The sequence below is a fragment of the Amblyomma maculatum genome, chromosome 4 (genome assembly GCF_055883805.1).
Source record: "Amblyomma maculatum isolate TAMU_Amacu chromosome 4, ASM5588380v1, whole genome shotgun sequence".
Classification (NCBI taxonomy): Eukaryota; Metazoa; Arthropoda; class Arachnida; order Ixodida; family Ixodidae; genus Amblyomma; species Amblyomma maculatum.
The window spans coordinates 78,643,990-78,670,003 of NC_139347.1; the positions used below are offsets into that span (position 1 = coordinate 78,643,990).

The 26,014-nt window shown below is 42.4% G+C and overlaps 1 protein-coding gene across 7 annotated transcripts; it reads left to right on the forward strand.

The window, feature by feature from the left end:
- Positions 1-85: 85 nt before the first annotated feature.
- On the forward strand, positions 86-25,441 carry LOC146191502 (uncharacterized). 7 transcript variants are annotated; one of them, XR_014706657.1, is made up of 9 exons: positions 87-193; positions 4,329-4,561; positions 7,022-7,166; positions 13,021-13,107; positions 16,747-16,821; positions 19,753-19,820; positions 21,262-21,405; positions 22,532-22,741; positions 24,445-25,441. XR_014706657.1 is itself a non-coding variant. In XM_084602013.1 (9 exons), the coding sequence occupies exons 5-9, from the start codon at positions 16,798-16,800 to the stop codon at positions 22,555-22,557; spliced, it is 342 nt and encodes a 113-aa protein (XP_084458139.1). In that variant the 5' UTR covers positions 87-193; positions 4,329-4,561; positions 7,022-7,166; positions 13,021-13,107; positions 16,747-16,797; the 3' UTR covers positions 22,558-22,736. The 7 variants fall into 7 exon arrangements, 2 of the variants coding, with proteins under 2 accessions (XP_084458139.1, XP_084458140.1); XR_014706656.1 differs by having other exon boundaries at positions 25,239-25,441; XR_014706659.1 differs by lacking the exon at positions 24,445-25,441 and adding an exon at positions 23,716-24,138 and having other exon boundaries at positions 16,741-16,821.
- The last annotated feature ends 573 nt before the right edge of the window (positions 25,442-26,014 follow it).

The window sequence follows — 26,014 nt, forward strand, 5'->3', positions numbered from 1 at the left end:
GCAAAGCAAAATCGAAAACTATTGCAACACATAGTCATTAGCCATTAGCAGCCATTATTAGCCTCCTTCTGAACCGGCCATCATCATCACGTTTTTTTGTTGCCTTTTTTATGCCTTTTTTTTTCCCCCCTCAATTTTGGCGCAAGTGGTAGATTTGGAAGCAGCAAGGCTACCTTGGCCGTTTGGAAATTAGGTTAGTAATTTTAAAAGGCACTCTGCGATTTGTTTAAATGCGCTCTGATTGCTCGGGGTTTTCTTTCTCGCAGAACAAACCTAAGCTGCTGCCACAGCAGTTTATCTGGTTTAGCCGCTTAAGTGCCAGGTTCTTTTGGGCGTAATAATTTGTTCCGTTACAAATTCAGAAGGACGATAACGCCTCAGTGCGAAACCCAACCTAGTTGCATGTTTGTGAATTCACTGCTTTATAATAAGACAATCATCTATTGGTTTTGCATTAAGGGCAAGGGATTGAGCGCGGAGATTCAATATTGCAATTATGCGTTCCGTCCTGTCCCGAGTTCAAGTACTAACCATCAATTAGCTCGCCTTTCCCTGTTATTTTTTTGTCTATCGTGACTCGCGATCTAATGCTTGTTCCTAGTGGTGATGCTGCTGATGTCTAAGCATGGTTTAATTGTCTGGCCTTTCTCATTTTGGCCCCGTGTTTTGCTGCTCCTGCTCTGATAGTTTTGCAAATGGCATCGCCTAGAATACCGCCGACATGGCCTGTCGGCTGGGCTGCGTCCTTCAATACACCAAGGAAACTTGGTGTCCTCTGATGCTTCACAGCAATGGTTCTTTTGTTGTTCCAGTGATTGGATGTGCTGAGCAATCGGCGTGATCGTTTGCCATCGCGGTGCGCAATAGTTGCGAGGAGAATAGAAGTTTGAATTTACATCTGTAATGCATCTAACAAGGAAGGAGTGATTAGACCAGCGAATAAGGGAGTGGAGAAATCTGGTTGGTCTTCAGCCCTTGCTGACCCTCTGAAAGTGATGAACCGCCATCATGATGACTGCACTTGGGCACCTTGGAGTTTTTGAGATGTTGGTGCTTGGTGCCACCACAGACTCCTCCCTAGCTCTCATACCAAAGCTGTCGTCCATACCATGGCAATAAGTTTAAAGGCTTGTCTATCTTTACTGTTCAGCATGTCGAGTAAAGCTGACTTTCCTTCACTTCAGCTGAGCCGCTGATTGGTTTCCAGTTTGGGACCAGCAGTCTCGAAGCAGAAAAATCAGCAGGACTCGAACGGCCAATGCAACCTTTTGTGACAGTCTTTCCAACAAAAGGGCACATATTCTGAAGTGGTGACACAGGGACCACTAGCGTCTTACTGACATTACAGGTCTATTCAGAAAAATGGTACCCACAGCTCTGTGCCTTTAAGAAACAAACCTTGGCCCACAGCTTACAAACATCTTTAAAAATATAACTTTCCGAAAAGAACGAGTCCAGGCTAGCAGGCTTTCAGGGGGATGGGGGGGGGGGGTTGCAGTGATAACACAAAAGCGATGCCCCTGCCAGAGTAATACCCCTGAAAACGAACCTTCAGGCAGCAGCTGTAAACATCATAGGCCATAAAACAATAACAATATGCTCTATGTACATGCCACCACATTTTGCAGTTACCATCCATGGTTTAGAAGACCTTGTTGAACAGTTACAAGAGTCATATGTGATAGTTGGGGATCCTAATGCTCACTCTTCCTTTTGGGGAAGCAAGCATACATGCTCAAGAGGTCAAACTGTGGGAGGTTTTATACTGTCAAATGACTTATTTTTAATGAACACAGCAAAAACTAAATATTGCTGTCCTAGCTCAGGAAAAATGAGCTGCCTTGACTTAGCTTTTAGATCACCATCTATTTTTAATGATTTTAATTGGAATGTGTTAGAGGACCCCAGGGGGAGTGATCATTTGCCTACAGTTTTAATAATATCATCCTTCCCATGAGGCCCCGGCACTGGAAAATTCACCTCGCCGATTGGCCAGTTTTTAGCACGAATGCTATTTTGGAAGAATATTCTGAAGACCTCAGCATAGAAGAATTATACGAAAAATTCACAGCATGTATAATAACAGCCATCCCGCAAACAGAACACTCGAGAAAAAAACACAAAGGTTGGTGGACAAACAATTGTCAATTGGCCAAAAAGCGCCAAAACAAAGTTTGGGGAACCTTTCGCAGGTACTCCAACGCAGAAAACTTAGTTATTTTTAAAAGAGCTAGAGCCAGAGCACAGCACATCAGGTGCACTATTGAAAAAACTTTGTGGCAGCAGTATGTGTCCTCCATAAACTGTTCCACAGGGGATTTAACTCCTTTCACATTTCCAGTGCTCACAGGACCCGGCATATAAACAACATTAGAAGAACAGGCCGACATTTTGGGCGAGCATTTTTTCAAAGTGTCAAGCTCGTCCAAAAACACACACTTATTCCTAAAGCGCAAAGCTACAGCAGAAAAACAAAAACTTCCTTTCAGATAAGGCATGCATGAAGATTACAATCAACTTATAACTTTACAGGAGCTAATTAGACTATTATCTTCTGAAAAAAAAAAAAAAAAAAAATGCAGCACCGGGCTTAGACAATGCACACTATGCTATGCTTGCCCACCTTTCTGAAGTCGCCATAGAAGCACTGCTGAAATTCATTAACAAAATATGGATAACCTGAAAGATACCTGAGGCATGGAAAAAAAAATGCAGTTGTAGTACTCTTCCTCAAACCTGGCAAACCATCAAATAGCCTAACAGTTACAGGTCAATAGCACTTACTAGTTGCGTAGCAAAATTATTCGAAAGTGATAACTTAAGACTTAACTTGATACTTGAATCCCGGCGACATCTAGACATACATCAGTATGGATATAAAAAAAGCCTGTTAAACTACAGATCACCTTGTACCAACACTGTAAAGGAGTCTCTTTCGACATGGAGAGGGCTTATGATACTATATGAAGGTTTGGTGTTTTCCATTACCTAGCAGAACATTAGGTACCTGCGGCGGAATGCTGAGCTTTTTGTGCGACTTTCTGGATAACCGCATATTTCGAGTCCACCTAGGTGCAACCTTCTCCAACACTTTTATTCAAGATAACAGTTTACCCTAGGGGTGCATTGTCAGCACAACCTTCATTATCAAAATGGACTCTGCAGCAAGAGTAATCCCAAAATCCATAATGTACTCGGTTTACTTAGATGACCTGCAAATAGCATGCACCTCTTCCAGCTTATCTACTTGTGAGGGACAGAGGCAAATGACAATAAACTGACGACCTGGGCACATAAAAACGGATTCAGGCTTTCTCCCGAGAAAACAGTAGTGGTTTCGTTCTCTTTAAAATGAGGACAACAGGCCGATCCCACACTATATCTTAACCAAACCAAACTACCACTTAAACAAGAACAAATCCTTAGGCGTCACTTTTGATAAAAAAAAAAAAAAAACTACTAGATACTATAAACAACCTAAAGAAAAAAGCTTCTCAGACCCTCACTGTCCTGAAACGCTGTTACAAAAACGTTGGGGATCTGACAAGGCATGCCTGCTACATATCAATTATTATTCCCTTGTTCGCTTCAAGTTAAACTATGGTTGCATGGTATACAGCTCAGCAAGACTGTTCTGCATAAAATGACTGGATCCTGACCATAATCTTTGTCTACGGTTTTCATCCAGTGCTTACAGTGTCCTGTAAGCAATGTAAGCACTTCCCTAAAAGTGAAGCCTTCATGTGAATGCTAATGAGCTTACCTTAGATGATCGAAGAAAGCACTAACATGCATATATGTCCTTAAAATCCGTTCTCAGCCAAAACTCCTTTGTTATTCCATAGCCATAAAGTGCGCATCCAGAAAAACCTTCCAGAACAAGTCCCGTGCCATAAAGTAGCTACTCTTGTGTTTTGAAGAAGTATGCCAGGATTTGCATATAATGAATGAAATGCCCAGTATTACTGCAGGACATGAACCACTCCCTCCGTGGTACACTCGCCCTGCAGTTTTTTACCTCACCCTAACACGATCTCGAAAAATCTCACTCCACATGAGCACATTATACAAGAATACCTAGCACTGAAAGAAAAGATTAGAATTTTATTGTGTTTTACACAGGTGGCTCAAAAACTAACGGCTATAGAAGTGGGATAGTATAAGACAAAACGAAAGAAACATTACGACTGCCTCAGTGTGCATCAGTTTTTACTGCAGAATGTTGTGTGTGTGCTGCTGTGGAGGAAATAAGGTATGAAAACAAATAAATAGCAACATCTACACAGATTCTTTAAGCGTTCTCACCGTGTTAAACTCTAAAAATGCAGTTGACAATGGGGCGCAGCACAACCAGCCGAGAGTATAAGAAGGCAGACCGCAGCACGCCCGCGGCAGTGCGCTCTGAGGAGATGCAGCCTTCCGGGCCACTCTCGCGGCCGCTCGCTCTGGGAAAGCATCTTATTTTTCACCGAGCCCGCGATTAACTCATCGTTTCTCCCCTTGTACGGCTGCCGCTACCGATCAACTCTGTGACTTTGAAGCCTCATCTTACAAGAAAGCCGTGAGAATTCATTTTGCCACAGGCAGTTTATTGAATATTGTTTTCGTCTTTGTTTAAACCTTGATCTGTCTTAATCTGTCTTAGTATTTTTACGCTGTGTTTTCTGTGTAACTCTTGTCTGTACTTACTATATCTGGAATTGTACTTGCTTTGTTATTGTATAGTCTTCTTTTATCACAGTGTTTGTTCATTGTTGGCTTTCCCTTTTGTCATTTACCGAGGCTATCACTGTCGTGTCGTGGCATGTTTTTGTTCAAACATTATGCAGTGTAATTTGGACTACTAGCTGTAAATATCCAATTGTTTGTAAAAAAAGAAGTGACTTCCTTGAACTTATTCCTCAATCACACACCGACGCACATGTTTCACGGGTTGACCGACCTAACTTTTAACTGTGTCCTCAAACCTCATAGAGGAACGGCCGATAACCGTAGAGGGGATCCCACGCCTTTGTTGACTGTAAAGGTGGGGGTTTGTGACAAACTGCTGATAGGAAGTGTAATATGTAAAATACTATAGTAATAGTTATGACACAAAAACATTCTATAAAATTCTGCTGGGTCTGTAGTCGTGTTTGGATTAGGGGCAATGAGAGAGCAGACACATGCACTGCAGAAGCCAGATCCATGAAAACAGACATGTGAACATACCACACAGGGATTACATAAAGTTGGTGCGCAACAGACTAATAGCTAGGTGGCAGGCTGCTTGCGAAAATGAAGCAAACAGCAAACTGCACTCAGTAAAGTCCATTTTTAGAGAATGGAAATCATGCTGACATAAGATTGTGTTTTTGAAGTTGTTTTATGTTGTCTACACATAGGACATAAACACACACCACCCAGCTAGCTGCTGAAAAAGAAAAAGACAAACCTGTGTGTGAAATGTGTGACAAAGCTCACAGTTATCGCATATCAGTTTCTTGCTCGCAACTCGAGGAACTTAGGAAAAAATATTTTACTATATTTTACAATGGACACATTCCATTTCATCCTGCATTGCTTTTAGGCAAATAAGCATTCTTCGATTTTTCTTATTCTTGCGTTTCTGAAGAAAGCCAATGCTTTAGGTATCTTATTATCTAGGCACTTAACATATTGGAACATGTAACCTTGTGTTTGGCACATGATAGACATTATTGCTTATGCACCATATAACCCCATATAACTAACTGCACTTCCTGTGCATTATTGATTTGTCTTTCATTGCAACATCTGGAGCACAATTTTTTGCCTACAATATAAAGCTTTTTATTTTTACTGCTTTGTCGAATTACTATGTTTAAAAAGGTATTCACTCAAGAATTTTTAAGCTAGGTTCAATGACACTCAAGATATTGGCGATTGAAAATGACACTCCTCTGCTATAAATAAAGAAAACAAGTTGCGACAGTGCCTCATCCTGCACTTGTCACTTGGGAGCATCCAGTGAGTAGGTGCACCCAGGAAGCCCCATTGATAGCATAGGGGAGGGAATGCAGGGAGACGTTGCCCTAATCGGTTGTGAGCAACCTTCAGGAGCACTTAAAAATTATTTGTAAATTATAGGCTTCACGCAGGGCTTTTATATTTTATTCAAATACTCACAAACACTACCTGTATGGATTTCTTGCATTAGAATATTACCGCTGTTAACTTTGCGGGGCCGCTTTAAGCAGCCCAAGGTTGCATTTCGTGCATAACTATTTATCTTCATGTAAGTTGTATCAGCTATTCATGTAAGTTGTATCAGCTATGCATAGGTTTCAACAGTTCTTACAAGGTTTTTTATTTAAAAAGGTTCTTAAACAGCTTGAATAGCAGTCATTGATTGGCTCGTTTTGATTTTTGTGTGAGTAAAGAAGGATTTTTTTTTTTCTTTCTCAAGTATGGCGGTGCCATCTGCTGCTCTGCAGCCAAAACTTCCTCCCAGCTTTGCTACAGCTCTCGTGTTGCATTCACAGAGAGAGCATAACACTTTTACATTGTGAGATGGAAAATTAATTTTACTTTGACATGACTGCTGTGACATGTAGTTTGAATTTATTCCAGCCATAGCAGATACCCCCTTGATATATATGTATAAATGAAACTGCCAAACTTCACCTTTTTGTGAAAATTCAGCCTGGATATATTCCAGTGGTTTAGCAGGACAAAGTGTTTATATACGCAGCATGAGCACCCAAGCAGTACACTGCGTTCCATTCTTAGCATCCATGTGAAAAAATCTGGCCACAAGGAAGATTTGGATCTGTAGTAGCTTTTGCATGGTCACTGAGAAAATTTTGAAAAGTAGTGAGATGTTTAATGTCGACGATAACACTTTCAGTGTTATTAAAGAGGTAATTGCTAAGCTAGCAGCCACATTTGTGACACCAACATAACTGCTGTTGTTGCACAGTAACTGTATAAAAAATGAAAAAGGAAGAATGGGAAGCGATGTTTTATGTATTTTAAGTTTTATGCTTTTACCCTTTTACAGATATGGGATCGTTCACATGCACTGTCACCATAGCATTATCCAATTCTTGGATGCCAGAGTGTTTGCTAGAGGTGCTTGCTTCCTGGGTGTCATCAGAAGTGCACTGGAACATTCATGTTTTACCAGTGCTCGAACTACAGAAGAGGTAGGTATTGTAGCTTTGTTCTTCAGCATGTGTGGCCTTATGTCGTTCATTCTAATAGTATACATTACTTGGGCTTTTAAGACCATAAAAATACACATATCAGTTTTGGATGGGCTTGGTTGTTTCTGTTTAACTCAAACAACTACATACTTGTTCGGACTACAGGAAAACCTGCATTTTTACGCACTACACTGAGCTTCCTGAAAATCTCAGGAAGTACACGTGTTTATCCTTTGAGGCACGGACAGAGTTACTACTCACATTATCAGTGTGAGATCAGTTCTGCCTAAGCTTCACCCCACTACTGCCTCCGCCATTCTCCTTCTGTGTGAGCAAATTCTTCAAGCAGTACAGGCATCTTGTGTTGTCTTCTCTATAGAGGGTATTCACGTGACGTCAGAGCTGACGTCAGCGCGCAGCCGACACAATCTCTTCATCCTGTTCTGACTGGTGCAGTCGGCGGCTCAGCTGCTCTTATGTGTCAGTTTTCTCTGTCACTCTACCTCATGCAAGCACTGACATAATGAAAACTAAATCGGAATCATGAGAGTTCAAACTATCTGGAAAGTGCACGATGCAGACAGAGACCGATGCATCAGAAAATGGAACTGTATGGCACTGACCTGCGTTTGCCGTTGATGTGTGCAATTGCACGGTAAGTGTCGACTTGTGGCTGCCCGTACATAAATATGTTTGACATTCTTGAGTTTCTTGTGCTCCGGGCTGGCTTGATCGCAAGGAACGAACTGAGAGCTGGCAGATCACTCGAAGGACACAACTCATTACAAGTGGCTGGTTTAATGATCTGTGGCTGAAGCAGACAAACCTGCGTGTTATGCGATTACACAAGTGTCGTAAAATGCTTTCCCAGCTATACTTCTGAATCCTTGCAGCTCAAATTTTACATAGAAATGGCATTTTTATTTTTTTATACCAAACATGCTTGGGGTGCTTGCCTGATTCGATCAAAAGAAGTCGGATGTTTGCATCGTCTGTAGCAGCAACAAAGCAAAAGAAGCTGGGATGGCACTGGTGTCGCCACCTCATTGCGTTGCGGGCTCAAAATTATTTTTTGCGATGCATAAACAAAACTCTCCAAATTTACTGCAGTTTTGACCAAACTAAGTTTTGTTTGTTATTATTAATAAAGAAGTTTATAAAGGTATAAAACTTTCTGCAAAACAGCTCTACCCATCTACATTCCTTCACCTAATCTGTATGTTCTTGTTCCTTTAAACAGCATAAGATGGTGCCACAGGTGCCATCGCTAAGACAGCGGCCTGCTTTGTTTCGCAGCCGACACAGACAATGCAAACACCCGACGTCTTCTGATCGAATGAGGCAAGTACCCCAAACAAATTTGGTATAAAAAAGTTTTCACTACCAGATGCCATTTATGCGCAAAGTTTCAGCTACAAGGATTCCGCAGTTTAATTGAGAGAAGCACAACATATGTTATTTGTGGATTAGTTAAACCCACTGCTAATTAACTTTAGTGCACACACAAGTCAATCACCCTCGGTGTTGGTTGAGCCCACCTTTCAAGGCTTCGATTGCCTCAAAACATGACGGGAATGTGTTGGTGGTGCGCTGCATGTGCATGGCTGATAATGGGGAATCATTGCCACTCCGTTCTTTGACCTGATATATGGCACGCAAATGCATGAAGAGCAGTCATGCATAGATCATGGCAACACTGGCCGCCCAGGCACATCCAGAAGATTTCAGCCGAGCCCATTTCTGACATAGATTTCCCATCTTCCATGATACCCTCGTGGTTGAGCCATCCCACCCATGTGTGGCGTCACATCTAGGAGAACTGTTTTGTTTGGCCGGAGTCGTTCATGTATATTTTCGGAACCTTAAAAAAGCCGAGGTTCTTCGCGCAGTTCTTCAGCTACTGTTGGTCTGTGTACGGCTATTACAGTCTACGACAGCGCAATAACCCATGGCTGCGGATGCCACTGCTTGCGGAACTGCACGTTAAGTCAGCGCTTGTCTCTCTTGTGTCTCGTTGTTGTTGCGCTGTTTTTTCACTAATGGATAACCAACACGCTCAAGCAGTCGTTGTTGCACGACAGCACTTGATACAGTCGAACCTCGTTATAACGAACACGGATACAGCGAATTATCAGATATAACGAAGTAAAAGCAAAGTTTGGTTGGCTGTGCTTTATTTCCATGGGAGTTCTATCTGTATAACGAAATGAAAAACTGAAAATTTGACACTAAATCGATTATGACGAAGCATATTTCGTATTCACACGACTCAAAATCCGCAAAGAAGCAAAAAAAAAAAATTTTTTTTCAAAACGCTAAATTTCGGTTTTATCAATCGCCTCCACCTAAAATGTGTTTGAATCACCCGCGCTTTCGCACGCCACGCCATCTAGGGACCGCAAATGAATCTAGCATCAACGGCTGCCTGGCATGTGACCGGCACGTGATCGAACCACCGCCCGCGTCGCCTCCACCTAAAATGTGTTTGAATCACCCCCCGCTTTCGCACGCCACGCCATCTAGGGACCGCGAGTGAATCTAGCATCAACGGCTGCCTGGCATGTGACCTGCACGTGATCGAACCACCGCCCGCGTGCCCCTGCCCCTACTTTTTGCCGACCCGCGCGTGTGCTCACTTTCCTCGAGGTCGTGCCGTCGTCTTGCAGCATGGCGGCGCCGAAACGCAAAGTAGTTTCTCTTGAAACGAAGATAAAAATATTCAGGGCGGTCGACAGCGGGCGCAAGAAGAAAGAGATTGCCGCAGACTTCGGCGTTGGGCCTAGCACTCTGTCAACCCTACTGAGTGCAAGGCAGAAGATAGAAAACGTGCACTCTGCAGACGCCGTGAAGAATGACTGGAAGCGCGTCAGGTATTGTCACCACCAGAATGTTGAAGATGCCTTGTTCGCGTGGTTCAAGGACGTTAGAGCGCGCAACCTGGCTGTGTCTGGTGCCGTGCTTCAAATGAAGGCAAGAAGTCTCGCTTGCGTCTTAGGCCACGATGACTTCTATGCAAGCAGTGGCTGGCTGCAGCGATTTAAAGACCTCCACCAGATTGTTTGCCACACCTTGTCGGGCGAAGAAGCAGCCGTCGATGTAGAAAACTGCGAGAAGTTGGCAGAAAGTTTCCGCATGCAACTGGATGGCTACGAGATGCGCGATGTCTACAACGTGGACGAGACTGCGCTTCTTTTTAAGCTGCTCCCAGAAAGGTCACTCGTTGCAACGAACTGTGCCGAGGAGGCAAGAAAAGCAAAGACCGCGTCACCGTTGTTGTTTGTGTCAACATGGATGGGTCAGATAAAAGGCGGCTAACTGTTATTGGTAAATCTGCTCGCCCCAGGTGCCTGCGCAACGCCCGGAATGTCCAAGCGGACTATCGCTCGAACAAAAAGGCGTGGATGACGTCGTCACTCTTTGAAGCATGGCTGAAGGCCTTCGACAAAGACATGGCAGAGCAGTGCAGGAAAGTGCTCCTTATATTGGACAACTGCTCTGCCCATAAGGTGTCTGTACCACTTGAAGCGGTCCGCTTAGTTTTTTTGCCGCCAAACTCAACCTCAGTGCTGCAGCCATTAGACAGGGGCATCATTCGCTCACTAAAATGCTACTACCAAAAGCAATTGGTTACGCAGCTCGTATTTGACATAGACAGGGGCATATCAACGGCCATAAACCTCAAAACTACGCTGGACATGCTGTACGGTGCATGGAACGAAGTGGCACAGTCGACAATAAGAAATTGCTTTGTTGATGCTGGCCTAGCCCCATCCACCAGCGAGACTGAGCCCAACGACGCCCACGATTCTGAAGGTGAAGCGGACAATTTCGACGAGACGACACGGCGTCAACTGGCGGTTCCGAATGTTACGTTCGAGGACTTTATTGCTGCCGATGACAACTTGGCTGTGGCACCCAAATTGACCGACCAAGAAATTGTCGATCAGCTGCTTCCTACAGATGATGCTACGAGCAGCGATGAGAGTGAAGAAGGCGAAGAGCGAGCTCTCAGCAGCACCGAGGCCGCCGATATGGCGAGGAAATTGAGAAGGTACCTTGAGAACCTACCTGTGGCCAAATCAGCTGACATTGGGAAAGCGCTGCACAGTGTCGATTTCATTGAGCAATTTATTCTATCGAATAGTGTGAAGTGCCGCCAAATGAAGATTACGTCGTGTTTTAAATAAATCAGTTCTGCGTGGCCTAAATCCCGATTTGTGTGCTCATTTTTGCTTGGCAGTGCAAAATGAAAGGTAAGGTTTCGCGTGCTTATACCACGCTTTAAAGTTTTTTTTTTCAGCTCTGTGCTTTCCATTTTAGGGTAGCCTTTACTTGGGTTTATGAACAGAATTTTTTTTTGTAGGAATTTGTGTGTACTTTTACAACGAATATCGGATATAACGAACGAATTTCCACACAAAATGAGACTTCGTTATAACGAGGTTTGACTGTACCTAAATTCACCCTGTTCTTTCGGGTGGCACAAAAATGGCCAACTATGCCACAATTACCCACAATGCACCGCGCACGGCACGTTAGTGAATACCCCCTGTTGACTCCGTTTATGGATTTAAGTATACCAAAAAAGCAGAGACAAACATTGATAGTGATCTCATTGATGAGACACTGCTCACATAAGAATTCACGATACAGCCTTGTTTGAGTACATAAATTGTTCTGCACTGTGTAGTGTCTTTTTTTGTTGACTGTTTTTTATTGTGCATCATGAACCAACTGGATCAAAAACAACTCCTTCGTACAAGGAGATGTTTCTTTCTAAACTGAAGCAGATACATTTCTTTTCTGCCACTTTCTGAATCAAACTTGGGTTTTTATTCCTCCATGTCTGAGGAGGTACCTTGAAGGTTCATTTTTGGCGCTTCAAGTAAATATGTACCGAACAACCTCCGTTTGACAAACATTGCTTTGTTTTTCTTTTGCTGGTATATAAATAATTTTCGGCCAGACTTCTAATTTTCTTTGCTGCACCTCCATGAACAGTTTTTTTGCTGCAACGCTATATGAATTATATAAGAATTATAGGAGCACTAGGATGTGCTCAGCCTGTCTTTGGCAAGAAAAGAATATTTCTTCCATTTTTGTCACTAGCTAGTGTTGATGAATTTTGCCTTCCCTGTATTTTTTTTTTCTTTTTTTTTTTTTTTTTTGGCTTCCTAAGAAAAGTTGTGTGTCTCCTGTACTCCCTGGATTTTCGGCATCATGGCTTACCCTCTAGTTTTTCATTATCTGCAGCGAAAGCAAAGTAGGGCACACAGACACTTAACACGAAAGCAGACAGTTTATCTAAATCGAGATAACAGAACTGATCTTGTCAGCATGGGTCGTGTGCAGACATGATTGAGACATGATTGAGACTAGCAGTGAGATTTGATTCAGTATATAGTACTAATAAATGCCTCTGTTTCTATTTTAGTCACAACAGCCACATTTGGTCTCCCTAAAGACTTACTTTGCTCTTCTTTGCATATAACAGGGCTGGCGGTGACGACAGGGATAATAGTGACTTTCTAACGAGACGTTCTTTCATTCACTTTGAATGAGCTGTAGGTGTCGGTTTAAATTTTTATTGTTTAATTACGGCTATAAATTTTGCACGTGGCATGGTGTCTATCGTACTTCCAGGTCTGGCCACTCATTTAAATATTAGTGCAGACCTTCAACACTCATCATGCTTAAATTTATAAGCCTTTTGAGTGGCTTCACTTGCAGTATATAATGGATAGAAACTATTGTTTCAACTGCATGTCTTCATGCAGTTTTTAGACATCCGTGTGTATCAGCTTCGTCTAAGTAGTTGTGGCTAAACCATTACTTTTTGTTGCTTTTTGCACAGGTCATTGATCTCCAGGGCTTTGACTCATAAACATGCCTGGACATCAGCCACAGCTTCCTGTTCCTGCGGGTAACTGATCAAGTGGAGGTGCGTACAAGAATGACTTATGTTACCAGAGTAGTATAAAGGACAAGTATAAAGTAAAACACATTCAAATTCTCCCACAATGAATGTAGCTTCTGCAAACTTTTGCAATGTGGAATTTTTATTTCCATGCCATGCACATCAGCAGCAGTGACCACTTTTCAATAAAGGCGAAAACCATCACACCCATGCATTGCACGATGTTAGTCAGTGCATGTGTTCGAAGTTTCCAGAGCCCTCATCTACAGCATCCCTCATAGCCTGAGTCACTTTGGAGCATTAAACCCTGTATACCAGAACACGAAGGGTGAATTGCATGACGCAATTTTGAGAGCACTGTATTGACATTATGCTCAAGAAGCGACTGCTCTTTACTGCCAAATGAGGCGGCCATGAATATGTGTAGCGCCTGTACTTTTACGTTTCTTTGGAGTTTTCGTGACTGGCAGCTCGTATAATTGTCGAAAATGAATTTCAGTGTCATGGCCATGGTGTTCTGCACATCTCGTGATGGCAACGGCAAGCGCAGCATGTACACATGGGGCGAATGGTTCGGATAAGTGCATGGCACCTTTGTATGCAGAATACTGTGGCTGTGACTGCGGCTGTTAACGAAACGGCACTTCATCATAGCTTCAGCTCAGTTTACTTAATGATAATTCCTTCTTTTGCCCTGCTAAAACAAAAATGGAGACATCAGGAAATCAGCACAAATACAATGTGTTTACTCACGTTTGCTGCATGCCTCCTGTTTGTGAGACATTCTGTGAAGGTAAAATATATTGTGTACTTCAAGGGTTTTGCTACTACATGGTATAATATTGGGCGTACAAATCAAATGAGAAAAATCACATCCGCAGTATTTTTGCTTGCAAAGGTACCATCCACTTACGTGAACAATCCTCTCTATTTGTGGATGCTGTGTTTCCTCCTGCCATCGCGAGATGTGCTGAACTGTCTTTCTGTGAGGCTGAAATTCATCATCCAGGATTTTGTGAGCAGCCATTTGAGAAAACTTCAAAGAAACTTAAAGTGCGAGCACTACGTATACCCGTGGCTGTATTTAATAATTAAAGTTCTAGTCTCTCACTCACTTGGCAGTCCAGAGCGGTTGTTTCGCATTAGCACCGATGGATAGCACTGCAGCACTCTAAAAATGGCGGCGCTCAATTTACCCTCCATGTTCTGGTCTATAAACCAAACCAAGCATCTTCCGTTTACATTTTGTTATGCCGCTATCTTGATATGGGCTATTCATTGGGGGGAAAATTGGGGGGACACTTAAGCTCTGTCTTCAAGGTTTTGACACAGTAGCGTTAATGGTGCCTGCCTGCAGCTCCCTTTGCAGATACCTGTTAGTGTATATGTAGTTTACTGCTCATTTAATCACGAATTTCTTAATTTGTTATCTCACATACAATCACTAATCCCTCTGTTATTATGCACATATTAATTATGATACAGTTGCAAGCTGTTCTGTTGTGTCAAAGTTCATGCAACATATATTTATAGCTGCTGAGATTACTGATTTTTTCGCTCACAATGCTGGCAGTGCTAGAGTTTCTGCAGATTGGGATGTTTTGCTCTATCATGTTAATTTGCAGCAGAACGAAGATGTCACCGGCACACGGGAACACGCTGCTTCTGTTGCTATTTTAAGCAATAGCATTATGTTTACGTGGGAAGAAAAACCCTATGGTGTCAGGAAATTCCTTGATTGGTTGGGAAAGTGGTGGCATTGTCGCAAGGTCATGGGGATATATGGCTGAGCACTGATTGATTGGAGGCATATGTGACGTCACGAGGCCACATGACGTGGATGAGTCGACTGGGCAGGTGTCATGGCCAAGCACTGATTGGCCACTGGGTTGTGTGATGTCACAAGGTCATGTGATGTGGCAGAGTTTACAACTGAGCTGTAGCTTGCAGTTGGGAGATTCACTGTTCACGTGATATGGTCTAGAGTGATAGCAGGCTTGGCAGCAGTTACCAGCTGCGCTCGGTTGTGTGTAGACGTGTCTATGTAGCTTCGCATATTAGGTTTTAGTCGAGCCAGGATTGACACTGCCTGTGTCTCCTTTAATGTATAAACAACCCAAAGTTGCTGGGTTGTGTAGGCAACCTGCTATAAGGACTAAAAAATTACGATGACGAAAAATGCAACATTGACCATTTTGGGCTGCAATGAGAGAAGCAGCGTTGCTTCCAATGCTGTTGCAATTCACTCTTAAGGTATTAAGGTAACTTATGTGTTCCCATAACAGTTTAGAGTTTAGCGCCTCTGCGGAGGCAGAGGCGCTGTAGTGTACTGCCTTGCACATGTTGTTTTCTCTCTACTGCAAGAACTCGTGCGGTAGAATATAAGAAGATAATTTTAGTTCCTTAAGGTTTGTGTGGCTGAAGAAACTGCAAGGGATTTATGCAAGAAATTGTGCTAGGCGTGGCTGAATGCACACAAAAGGACAATATGCAGGTAAAGCTTGTACGAAGGGGAACAAAGTCTGTATACAAAAATTCCGTCATGTGTTTTTGGTCTTGTGACTAGTTTGGCATGATTCCCTCCATAGTGAACAACCAACTAGTCCCCATTTTTGCTTTGTTCCAAGGTGATAAAAAAATCCTCGAATATCAAGGGCACAGGCAAGCCTTGCCTACGCATTATTACGTTGCACCGTTATTGTGGCAGTTTATAGTGTTTGATTGAAATACCTTGCTCAAAGTGTGCTATGGAGTTTTGTGACAGCTGTGCACATTTTTTATTCTCCTCCTTGGTACCATGCGACTGGGGCTATCAGGTCAGAGCTACAGCCTGCACTCATAGTACCACCTGCTGCAGTGCCCCAAACCATTGTCCCCAAGCATTTCACACATTAAAGGAAGCTTACCATCTGAAAATGGTAATTTCATCAAGAGCTTATGCCTTGGGAGTCACATACAGAAAAAAATAAAGCTCGCAAATGGGATTTTGACGAGGAAGGGGTTGAATACAACCAGGCCTTGCATGAGGCCATTAATTTTTTTAATGCCTTTAATTTTTAAAAAGTAAAATATAAAAATGATTTAGAGAATGCTTAAATTTTAATGCATTTCTGAAATTTATTGAAAAATTCAGATTAATCTGGCTGATCTCTAAAAGCCTAGGCGACATGTTGACCAAGAGTGCCGCTCAGAGGGAACAGTGAAAGATAATGAGCTGATAGACAATAGCAGCCGCATCCGGCCAGACCAGGATCGCTAATCGCCTACTTTTTCACTCTCTTTCTAACAGGCCATAACTTCAAGAAATGATTCCTGCTCTTCTTCCCATTTTCGTATTTTTCCTGCGCGTACACCTTTCTTCTTCAGTTGTTGAGTAGAGCCCTGTATAATTTGGTTCTATGTGAGCTGTCGTGCAGTTTCATCCAACAACTGTGCAACGTTACCAGCTGTTTTTAGGCTTCGTAGACCTTTGAGAAGCAAGTTTACAGCCCGTTTGTGACAGTGCTCACAACGCTGCTGGAGCTGTCAGCTACTCCTACATTCCTGGCGATGACGTGCGCTTTTGTTAGTGGTATGGACATTGCACCAAAGTTAGAGGCATAGGTTGTCTTTTAACGCTGATATATTTATCTTGGCAGCAACTAAGTAGCTTTTCAGTTTCAGACTACTGCCTGATACCAGTGGAGACTGCTGTGCCACAGGTCATCCCTGCTGATGATGTTCCCATCAATGAAGAAGGTAAGAGCACTGGATTGGGATCTGCTTCATATTACTGCTTTGGGTGCTGCCAAAGCTGTCATGCTACCCCTAGATTCCTGACAATGGCATGTTTGCTGCTAACAGCGTGCCTGTCACACCAAAGTTAGATTATTTGTTTTCCTTGGGAGTAACTAAGTAGGTAGGGGCACTGGGTTGAGGTCTGTTTTATATTACCGCTTTAGGTAGAAGGCAACTTGTGGCTACAATTGAAATACAGTGGACACCTTTAAACAGAACTCAGTGAAACAAAAATTATGTGAGAATGAAATTAAGTAGGGTTAGTATATAGTTGGTTCGCTATGTCTGCAGTAGTAAAATTCTTCGGTTTATTGAAATACTGCTTATTTGTTGCCCTTTGCTAAATGGCATGAAAGCTGAACGTTTGGATTTCACCTGTGCATATTTGTGCTCGCACATGCCAAAGACAGTCTCACAGTCGTGAACAAATTTCCGCCCAAATATAGTAGTCGTCCATAGGCCTGTCGATCGTTTTCGCTGCCGCTGTTGCTCTGCATTAGATCTACCTGCGATTGGTGTTTCGGCATGATGGGGAGCATCCAGAAATGGCGGCGTAACACCCTCTTGCTTAAAAGAAAAAGTGCAGGTTTTGTTGGAGCTTGAGCAGTGTGGCCTGTCTAAAACAATTTGCGAAGAAGTTCTACATCCCGAAGCTAACACTGTCGGGAATCTTGGAAAACAAAGCCGCCATTCAAGGGGATGTCAAGAATGGAGCCTTCACTTCAAATCGAATGCAAATGAGAACACATGTGGTATGAAGAACAGGAAAATATTCTTTTTCTGTGGTTTAAGCTTGCATACCATGCCAATTTTCCAATAAGTGGTCTCATTTTAGAGCAGAAGAAGCTTAAGGAAGCAGTGCAGATGTAAGTAAACAATTTTAGCATCAGTGATGGATGGCTGAGCCAATTTAAGAAACACCATGGCCTAATCTTCAAGACCGTCTCTGGTGAAAGTGCTGCAGTGAACAGACACAGTGCCAGCTGGCAACAGGGGTTGCTGCAGGAGATTTTGAGAAGCTAAGAGCCATGAGACATTGTCAGTGTTGACGAGCTATGCCTTTGCTTATAAGGTGCTTTTATCGAACACTCACCTACAAAGGCAAATCCTATAGAGGTGGGAAGCGCAGGAAGAAGCAAATTACAGTATTGGTGGACTCAAACATGGCAGAAGAAGAAAAGTTGAAGCTACTGATGGTAGGGAAGCCGATGCACCCTTGTCGCTTCAAGGGCATTCCGGACCTTCCTTTGACCTACCATACTAATGGAAGAGCATGGATGATGGCAGGTTTTGATAATTGGCTGTGGGAGGAAGACGCAAGGCTTACTGGGCAGTGGGCAGGAAGGAAAGTTGTCTTCATCGTGGAAAACCACGACCAGCTGGAAGGACTGAAGTTAATCCGTCTCAAATTCCTGCATGCCAATGCCATAGCTGTCATCCAGTGCATCAAGAAGTAGCTCAGTATGTCAAGGTCCTCTACTGACTGTGAACGCTTCTAAGCATGCAAACCTATACCGCATGAAGAGGTTTGTCCAGCATTCTCTTTTGCCAATGGGAAGTTTCTGAGGATTTTACTTTTTGTTTAAAGGTGATTTTTTTATCGTATTCTTCCCCATGACATTTGTGTTTATTTACAAGCCATCTATATATAGTTCTTTGCCTCCATGTCATGTCAATACTGCACCACTACAGGTACCTTAAAATCTTTGCAGCCCAGCTCTTCTCATTCATTTGCCTCAACTGTTCTTCTTAGTGCACCTTACTGTTTGCCTCCCGTTCTTTGAACGTCAGCCGTCCCATATCATCTTGAACTGCCTCATTAGGAGTGGCTCCATGTGCCCCAAAGCAAGTCTGCCGAGTGCCGACTGTCCCCTGCTTTATTTCAAGCGCCCAAACACAACACAGCGTTTGTAAACGTCAAGCCTGGTACCATTGTGCCTTTCCAGATTTCTCGAATAGCTTCATATTTGTTATATTCCCAGAGCCCGCGACTTTTCATAACAGCAGCGTTTCTTTTTGCTTTCTTTACAATTTCCTCTGTGATCCCGCAAGTAGTATGTGCCATCGTTTATCCAAATACTAATGTACTTGTATGCTTTAACTCTAGGCAGCTGTAAGTTTTGTAACGTGATTGTGCTGGGCTCATCACTAAAAACCATGCCTGATTTTTCTGCGCTAAATTTTAATCTCAGAATATCTGCCTCTGTCTGCGAAGTCTACAGACCTTTCTGGCTATCTGCTAGAAAAACAATATCACCTGCATATATCAATCCCGGTAAGCAGCTAGTTTCCAATTCACCCCCCTTCTGCCATGACATCATAAAACCAAGTCCAAAATTTCCTTCGCGGCGCCCTGACAACTATTTGCCGTCGAGATGAATTATCGATGTTACATCCAGTGTTTTGCATTCCAAATCATTGAAAACTATACCCAAAATACGATAGCCGCAGCGACCACAGCAGCATGATGTGACGCCACTCGCTACGACTAAAGAGCGCACAAATCTGAAGCAAAAGAATTTGAGGGAAGAGACTGCAAGCTGAAAGGTTGGCACAAGCGCATGCAGAATTCTCTGCACAGTACAGGTTTCCCACTACAAAGCACTGACCCACCCATTTCAGTTGTAGCCGCGGTCCATTTTATTTTATCCGCGATTGTATACCCTGGTTTTCACTGCCAGGCTATGTGACAAGGAATGTTTAAACGGATAGAAACTCGATTTAGCCCGATTATGGTAAATATTTTTTAAAGCCAGACGAGATTGTGAAATTCAGCATCCTCTTTTTGTGCAGTGGAAAACTCCACCTATATTTGGTATCAACTTGTATGGGGTTGTTTAGAGCACATGGCGCAACTATACTGTTTCATTAATGATTTTGTGGACTCTGCAGGCTCACACTTCAGAGGCACCTGAGGTTCCAAGAATGAGCGAGGATCAGCCCTACACAGTTGATATGAGGTATGCTGCAAGATTGGGCGCAGATAGCAAAATTGCATTTGATAGGTTAACACGGGAACACCGTTTTCTTTACTGTCTAGTACGAGTGGGGTGTGTGATAGTTGTGCAATTGGTCAGGAGAGGCATTTACTTTTTGAAGCGAAACACTGGAAATATTTATGTACATGGGTGGAAAGATTGCGATCAGCATTGAGAATTAGTGATATTAGAAATAAATCTGGTAGTCCTAACTGGTCGTTCGGTTTGACATCTCAAAGCGACTGCGATACTGGGGGACAGCATATAGGTTTTGGTAATTTATTCAGCTGAGAGATAAGGACAAAAATAAGAGGAGAACGTAATGGGGTTGCCTATATTTATTGGTGGATTCAGATAAGGGCGGTAATCGAGGTCCCAAGACCATTTTTTGTTTTACAATAAAGTTTTTATGTATGGTGGGCTAAAGTCTCGACGCAAAGGAATGAACCTTAGTTTTGAATGATATGCTGTAGTTTTCTGGGGAAAAAAGCGCATATCACTACAGGTGGGAAACGCTATTTTTGCCTTTTCAAAAAGTGACAAGTTTGGAGCCCTGCTGCTTGCACACTAAAATGTTCTGCGTTATTGTTTACTCAATAAATATATGCAACTTTTACTTTAAGGAAAGTTATTAAAAGAAGTTTTTCTTGCCGAACTTCTTTTAGTAAAAAAATTGCAAAGGGTTTCTCCAGGAGCAAAGCGCTGTGAAAAAGTCGAATTTTAGTCCTACATTGTGACACGAAGAACTGAGCTGTTGTCACTAAAATTTCTTGACTGGATTATGGACATCGTATTTTTAATTTTAGGCAAAATTTGAGGCTCTAGACTAATTCAAATTCAAAAAAAAAAAATGTTCTTATAACATTCCTTAAAGTAAATGTGTATATTTATTCAGTAAAAAATAATGCACGGTAAAATTTTTGTGTTAAGCAGCAGGGCTCCAAAATTGCAATTTCTTGAAATGGCAAAAATGCTGCTTTCCACATCTAGTGATAACTGATTCTTTTTTTTAGAAAACAACTGCATATCTTTGCAAAACAGGTTCATTCCTTTGTGTCGAGACATTTGCCCACCACATATAAATATTTCATTGAAAACAAAACATGGTCATTCGACCGCGATTACCTTTCTTATCTGAGCCCATTCATATATATATATATATATATATATATATATATATATATATAGACATGGTTTGCTTGTGGCTAATGAGCCAGAGTTACATTCATATACATATATATATAGTTTATTTACTGTTTAAACTCCCTAGCTGAGAACTCATTAGTAAATTTAACACGCAAACATTTTGGTTACTATTTTTGAAGGGCTCAAAACTGGCCTCTTGTTCCTGAAGTAGGCGCTGCTTGGATATTGTTGCCCATTTATTTTGCTCTTACTGGCTGGTTTTCTTATGTTCTCTTAGTGGAGATGATGATGATGGGACTATGCTCAACCTTCCGGACCTTGGATTTTTGAATGCGGCATTGACGGGAAACCAGACAAAAGGAACTTGCGTCACTACAAGGATAGTTGACTTGGTATTTCAAGAAATGCCTGCGCATACATTGTAAGTAAACTTTCATTCTATCATTGTCATATTTCAGTTTTTTCGTCAGCGATGAATTCAATAAGAATATATTAAAACAAATTTTTTGCAGCTACCCCTCAGGAAAGCTCTACCAAAATGTGGGATGCACTGTTGTGGCGCGTTACCCGCAGCTAGCGGACACCTGTGGAAGTGGGTATCTGAGCATCTTGAAAACCTGAATTTTTGTTGTACTAAATAAGGACATAGTAACTGAGTGCATTTTTCTTGGCAGTCGTATACACTCCTTGGAGAAAATGGAGAATGCTTTTGACAGAAGTCTCCCTAAATGTAATTTTCCTGTTTTTATGGTATCGAGGATTTGCACTTGTCAGACAATTGTACTACGTTGAGAGTTGCAAGGACCATGGTCACCTATTGACAATTTTCACGAAACTGTTGCCATCATAAAAAAAGTGGTTTTATTGAAAATAAATAATGAAGGCAACGAACGATTTGTGACAACCGCCATATCTGCCATCGCTCTCGGATGCACTGAGCTTCGATGGGGGGTAACAAAAAACAGTGAGTAGAGAGTAAGAAATTAAAAATGGGAGCTATACGGAGCCAGGACAGGATAGGGGTATGCTAAAAAATAGTCAGCGCAAGAGCACGACGCGCGCCCACCATTGTCTCGTCACTATGGGTTGGCGTCCACTGGTCGCATGGTGCACACAACTTCGGCTATGCGGGCAAAAAGACGTCGCATCCCCCTCTTTTGTCATTGTGAAGACGGCGCTTACTCTTACAATGCCTTATAATTATGTGCTTGCATATATGCGTCCCGTAATAGCCTGCTTACTTAGTTAATCTCATGCTTCAATATTTCAGGACTTTGGGTCATGTTCCTATGACAAAAATTTAAAAATGAACGCAGGAAACTTGAAACTGAAAGGGTTACTCTCAATCGGCTTAAGTTCGGGAATGCTGCAAAAAGATCTCGAGTCGATGCTACCAGTGACTCTGACCAACTTCCCGTACTTCTGACCAAATGTGACCCACTCAGCGAGGCTGAGTGGGTCACATTTTGGTAAGTGCTTCATATTTTAGTTTTGAGTTATTATTTTGAAGCCTTACCAAAATGCTTTCAATCTTTTCTTTTACACAGGCGCTCAGCTTGCCATCATGTGCTGAAGACAGCACTAGCCTTGCCCAATATGAGGCTTGGTTATGCCAAGAATCAAGGAGACCAAATGCACAGATCGACCAGCTACGCTGCCGACCGGAAGTGACGCACCAACCTAAAGTGCAGGACTTGTGCCAAATGCCTGTGGCCACAGCACTTATCAAATATCCCTACATGGCAATATCTGAGTTGGTAAGTGCATAACCTTGTTGTTTCGTGCTATGTCAGTTTATTATTTTGCGATTTTAAACAGACAGTCCATTTTCTTGTGCAAGTCATGCATGGTAGTACTAAATTATACAAATCTGCCGATATCAGCAAACCCCGCCTCCCTCCCCCCCCTCCCCCCCCCCCCCTCAGCAAGACCATATGATAAACTTACGCTATTAGATAAACAAATATATCAAGCCAATAATATTAGTAAACTTATACTAGGCCTTCCAAATCAAAAACTTCGACTACAGATCTCAGTAGTGGGTACTGGGTATACTGCAGCACATTGCCATTGATAGCTTATATATCATCAAGCTTTCTCACTGGCTAGTTGCATAAAAGAATCTTTAAATAACCAAAGCATGCCCGGTGATGGATGCGGAAATGGGACTGGTTTACGTCAAATTATCCTTCATCTTATTGCTGCTTAACAAGAACTTCACCAATCAAGAATGCAGAGGCAAACTAAAAAGCTTGAAATCTTGAAGTTTGAAGTAAAAGAGCATGACAGACTGTGGAAAAAAATGGAAGCCATGGAACTACCAATAATGGAACTGCCAATAATAATTGGTAGTTATTTGTGCAGCTATCAGCATTTATGTTATAATGGCCAAACATACTTTTGTACTTTGCATCCCGACGCAGTGGCTTAGTTGCTGCGTGTTCAAGGAGGCGGGTTCAATTCTGGTCACTGCGACCGCTTTTCGATCAAAGTGAAAAACAAGATGTGCGATTAGTGTGCGATTCATGCAGGTTGAAGAACTCCCCATGACCAAAATTTCCTGAATGCAAAACTCCAGTGTCCCTCACAGCGCAAGCCGCTTCGAGCGTTAAACCCTATAAATTAGTACTTAAGCTGCACTTAGCATCTGTCATTGTTGCACATAGTGATTAGCCCCAGAAATTTTTTGCTGTTGTACATCATGTATTTGCATGAACTATTTCGATGTTAGTTTCTCGAGGACTTCAATATATTGATAAAAAGAAATGGACTGCAAGCCATCGAGAAAGGCATTCAGGCTGTGATGAGCCTGGTTCTGAACGACAACCTGCCAGGAGGCAAAAAAAAGACATGCTGCTAATCATTGAAGCCAGTGACGCTGCTGCCAGCATAGGCGTCAGAAACGTTAGTCTTTAATTATGGGTCAAGCCTATATATGGTTGTATAGTGTTTTGGCCTGCCAAAAAACGCAAAGGAAATTTGCAGCATGAGCAAGTGGTTGTGCCAATGACTTGTTCATTTCACTCTTTTGTAATTTCTACTTAAAAACCTGAGCCGAAACTGGGGTACTGCTGTGGCCTTTCCACCAAACGAGTTGGATTCGTACGCTGTTGTGTACGAGACGTTGAGCAGCAGAAATAAAAAGTCACTAGCAGCTGTGGGATTCGAACCCACGCCTCCTGAGAGACTGGTGCCTAAAACCAGCGCCTTAGACCTCTCGGCCACGCTTGGCAGCACAAACACAAAATGGATTTACATCACCGCATTATCCCAACTGATGCCTTATTTTTGGACTTTGAGAAAGCATTTGATAAAGTACCCCATTCCCGCCTCTTACTCAAACTGTCAGTTTTAAATCTTCACCCGCTTGTCTTCAACTGGATCCGAAGCTTTTTAACAGACCGCATGCAATTCGTTTTCGCTAACGGCTTCTCATCTACTTACTCGCATGTTCTTTCAGGAGTACCTCAAGGCACAGTCCTGGGCCCATTATTTTCTTAATATACATTAACGACTTGCCTTCCACAGTAATGTCTACCATACGCCTTTTCGCGGACGATTGTGTAATATACCGCCCTATAACTAACACCGACGACACTGCTGTCCTTCAAAATGACCTTACTAGCATACACCAATGGTGCTCAACGTGGCTAATGTCTCTAAACACTGCAAAGACAGTACTACTTTCTTTCCATCGCCGCCGAAATTATACTCCGCATGCTTTAAAATTAATGATTCTGCCGTTACTTCCACTAACTCTTTTAAATACCTTGGTATTAACCTCACTAGCGATTTATCATGGACGTACCACGTCAACTACATAATAAATTCATCTAACCGAACAATTGGCTACCTTCGTCATAATCTACACATGGCTCCTTCTTCCTTAAAACTGTTAACTTACAAAACACTTGTGCGACCTAAACTTGAATACACTAGTGCTATCTTTGATCCTCATCAAACTAACCTTATCACAGCTCTTGAATCTGTACAGAACTGTGCTACTCGCTTTATCCTATCAAACTACTCAAGATATTCTAGCATATCTGCATTAAAGCTTCAACTTCCTTCTCTCGCTTCCCGTCGCCAAATTTCACGCCTCTGCCTTTATCACAAGTTCTTTCATAGTTCACCTCATGGCGGCCAGCTCATCCAACCTGTACGTCGAACATCCCGCACAGGCCATTCTAACAGCGTCATCCCGCATTGTGCCCACACTACTACATTCCAGAAGTCTTTTTTTCGTGTACACAGCTCGCGACTGGAATGACCTTCCCAGCAGCCTTGCCCTAATCTCCGACCCTGCTCATTTCAAGACTGCCATCGAAGAAGCCTCATCATCTTTGTAATCACTTCACAAAAACCATTGTTAACCGCCGTTCAAGTGCCCACCCCTCATGTAATGTCCCATCTGGGGGCCCTTGAGGTTCTAATAAATAAATAAAAAAAAATAAAAATAAAAAAGCAACAATCACTACCGTGCCCTTTTTTCTTTCTTTATTTCCTGTCAACAATGAAACATACAATGTGGCAAAAGTGTCAGAGTATATAATACCACGAAGAGCGATAGCGAAAAGTAAGGCTTCACAAAGTTTCAAAAACGCTTTATGTTAGCCAGCTCGGTCAAACTGGCATCCATTCAGGTTTTCACTTTGGGCATTATAAATGGCGTTCAGGTTACATATTTCGTTATTTCCTTGCTTTTATCACCTGCGCTTAGCTGATTTAAATTTTTGTCACATGTTCATTTAAGACATATGTTTCCTTCAAATTGTCCCCCCCCCCCCCCTCCCCTGCAATAATGCCCTTAAGTGCTGCAGGTACTTGTATAAATAAATAAATAAAATTTAAACTTTCGTTCAATCCCTCTGATGTTAACCATGAATAGAAGGGGTGATAAACGGCCTCTGTCTATGTCCCCTTTTAACCGCAACTCTTTTTGCACCACCCAATGCCTGCCACTTCACTGCTACGGTATTCTCCTTGCAAATCTCTTTCATTACCCTCTTTTTTCAGAATTTGCCACATCA

Coding starts and splice junctions, on each gene's coding strand:
- LOC146191502 (XM_084602013.1), top strand. CDS start 16,798: ATGATGTTCCCATCAATGAAGAAG. Junction 16,822..19,752: donor TGTTCCCATCAATGAAGAAG/GTAAGAGCACTG, acceptor TGGACTCTGCAG/GCTCACACTTCAGAGGCACC. Junction 19,821..21,261: donor CCCTACACAGTTGATATGAG/GTATGCTGCAAG, acceptor ATGTTCTCTTAG/TGGAGATGATGATGATGGGA.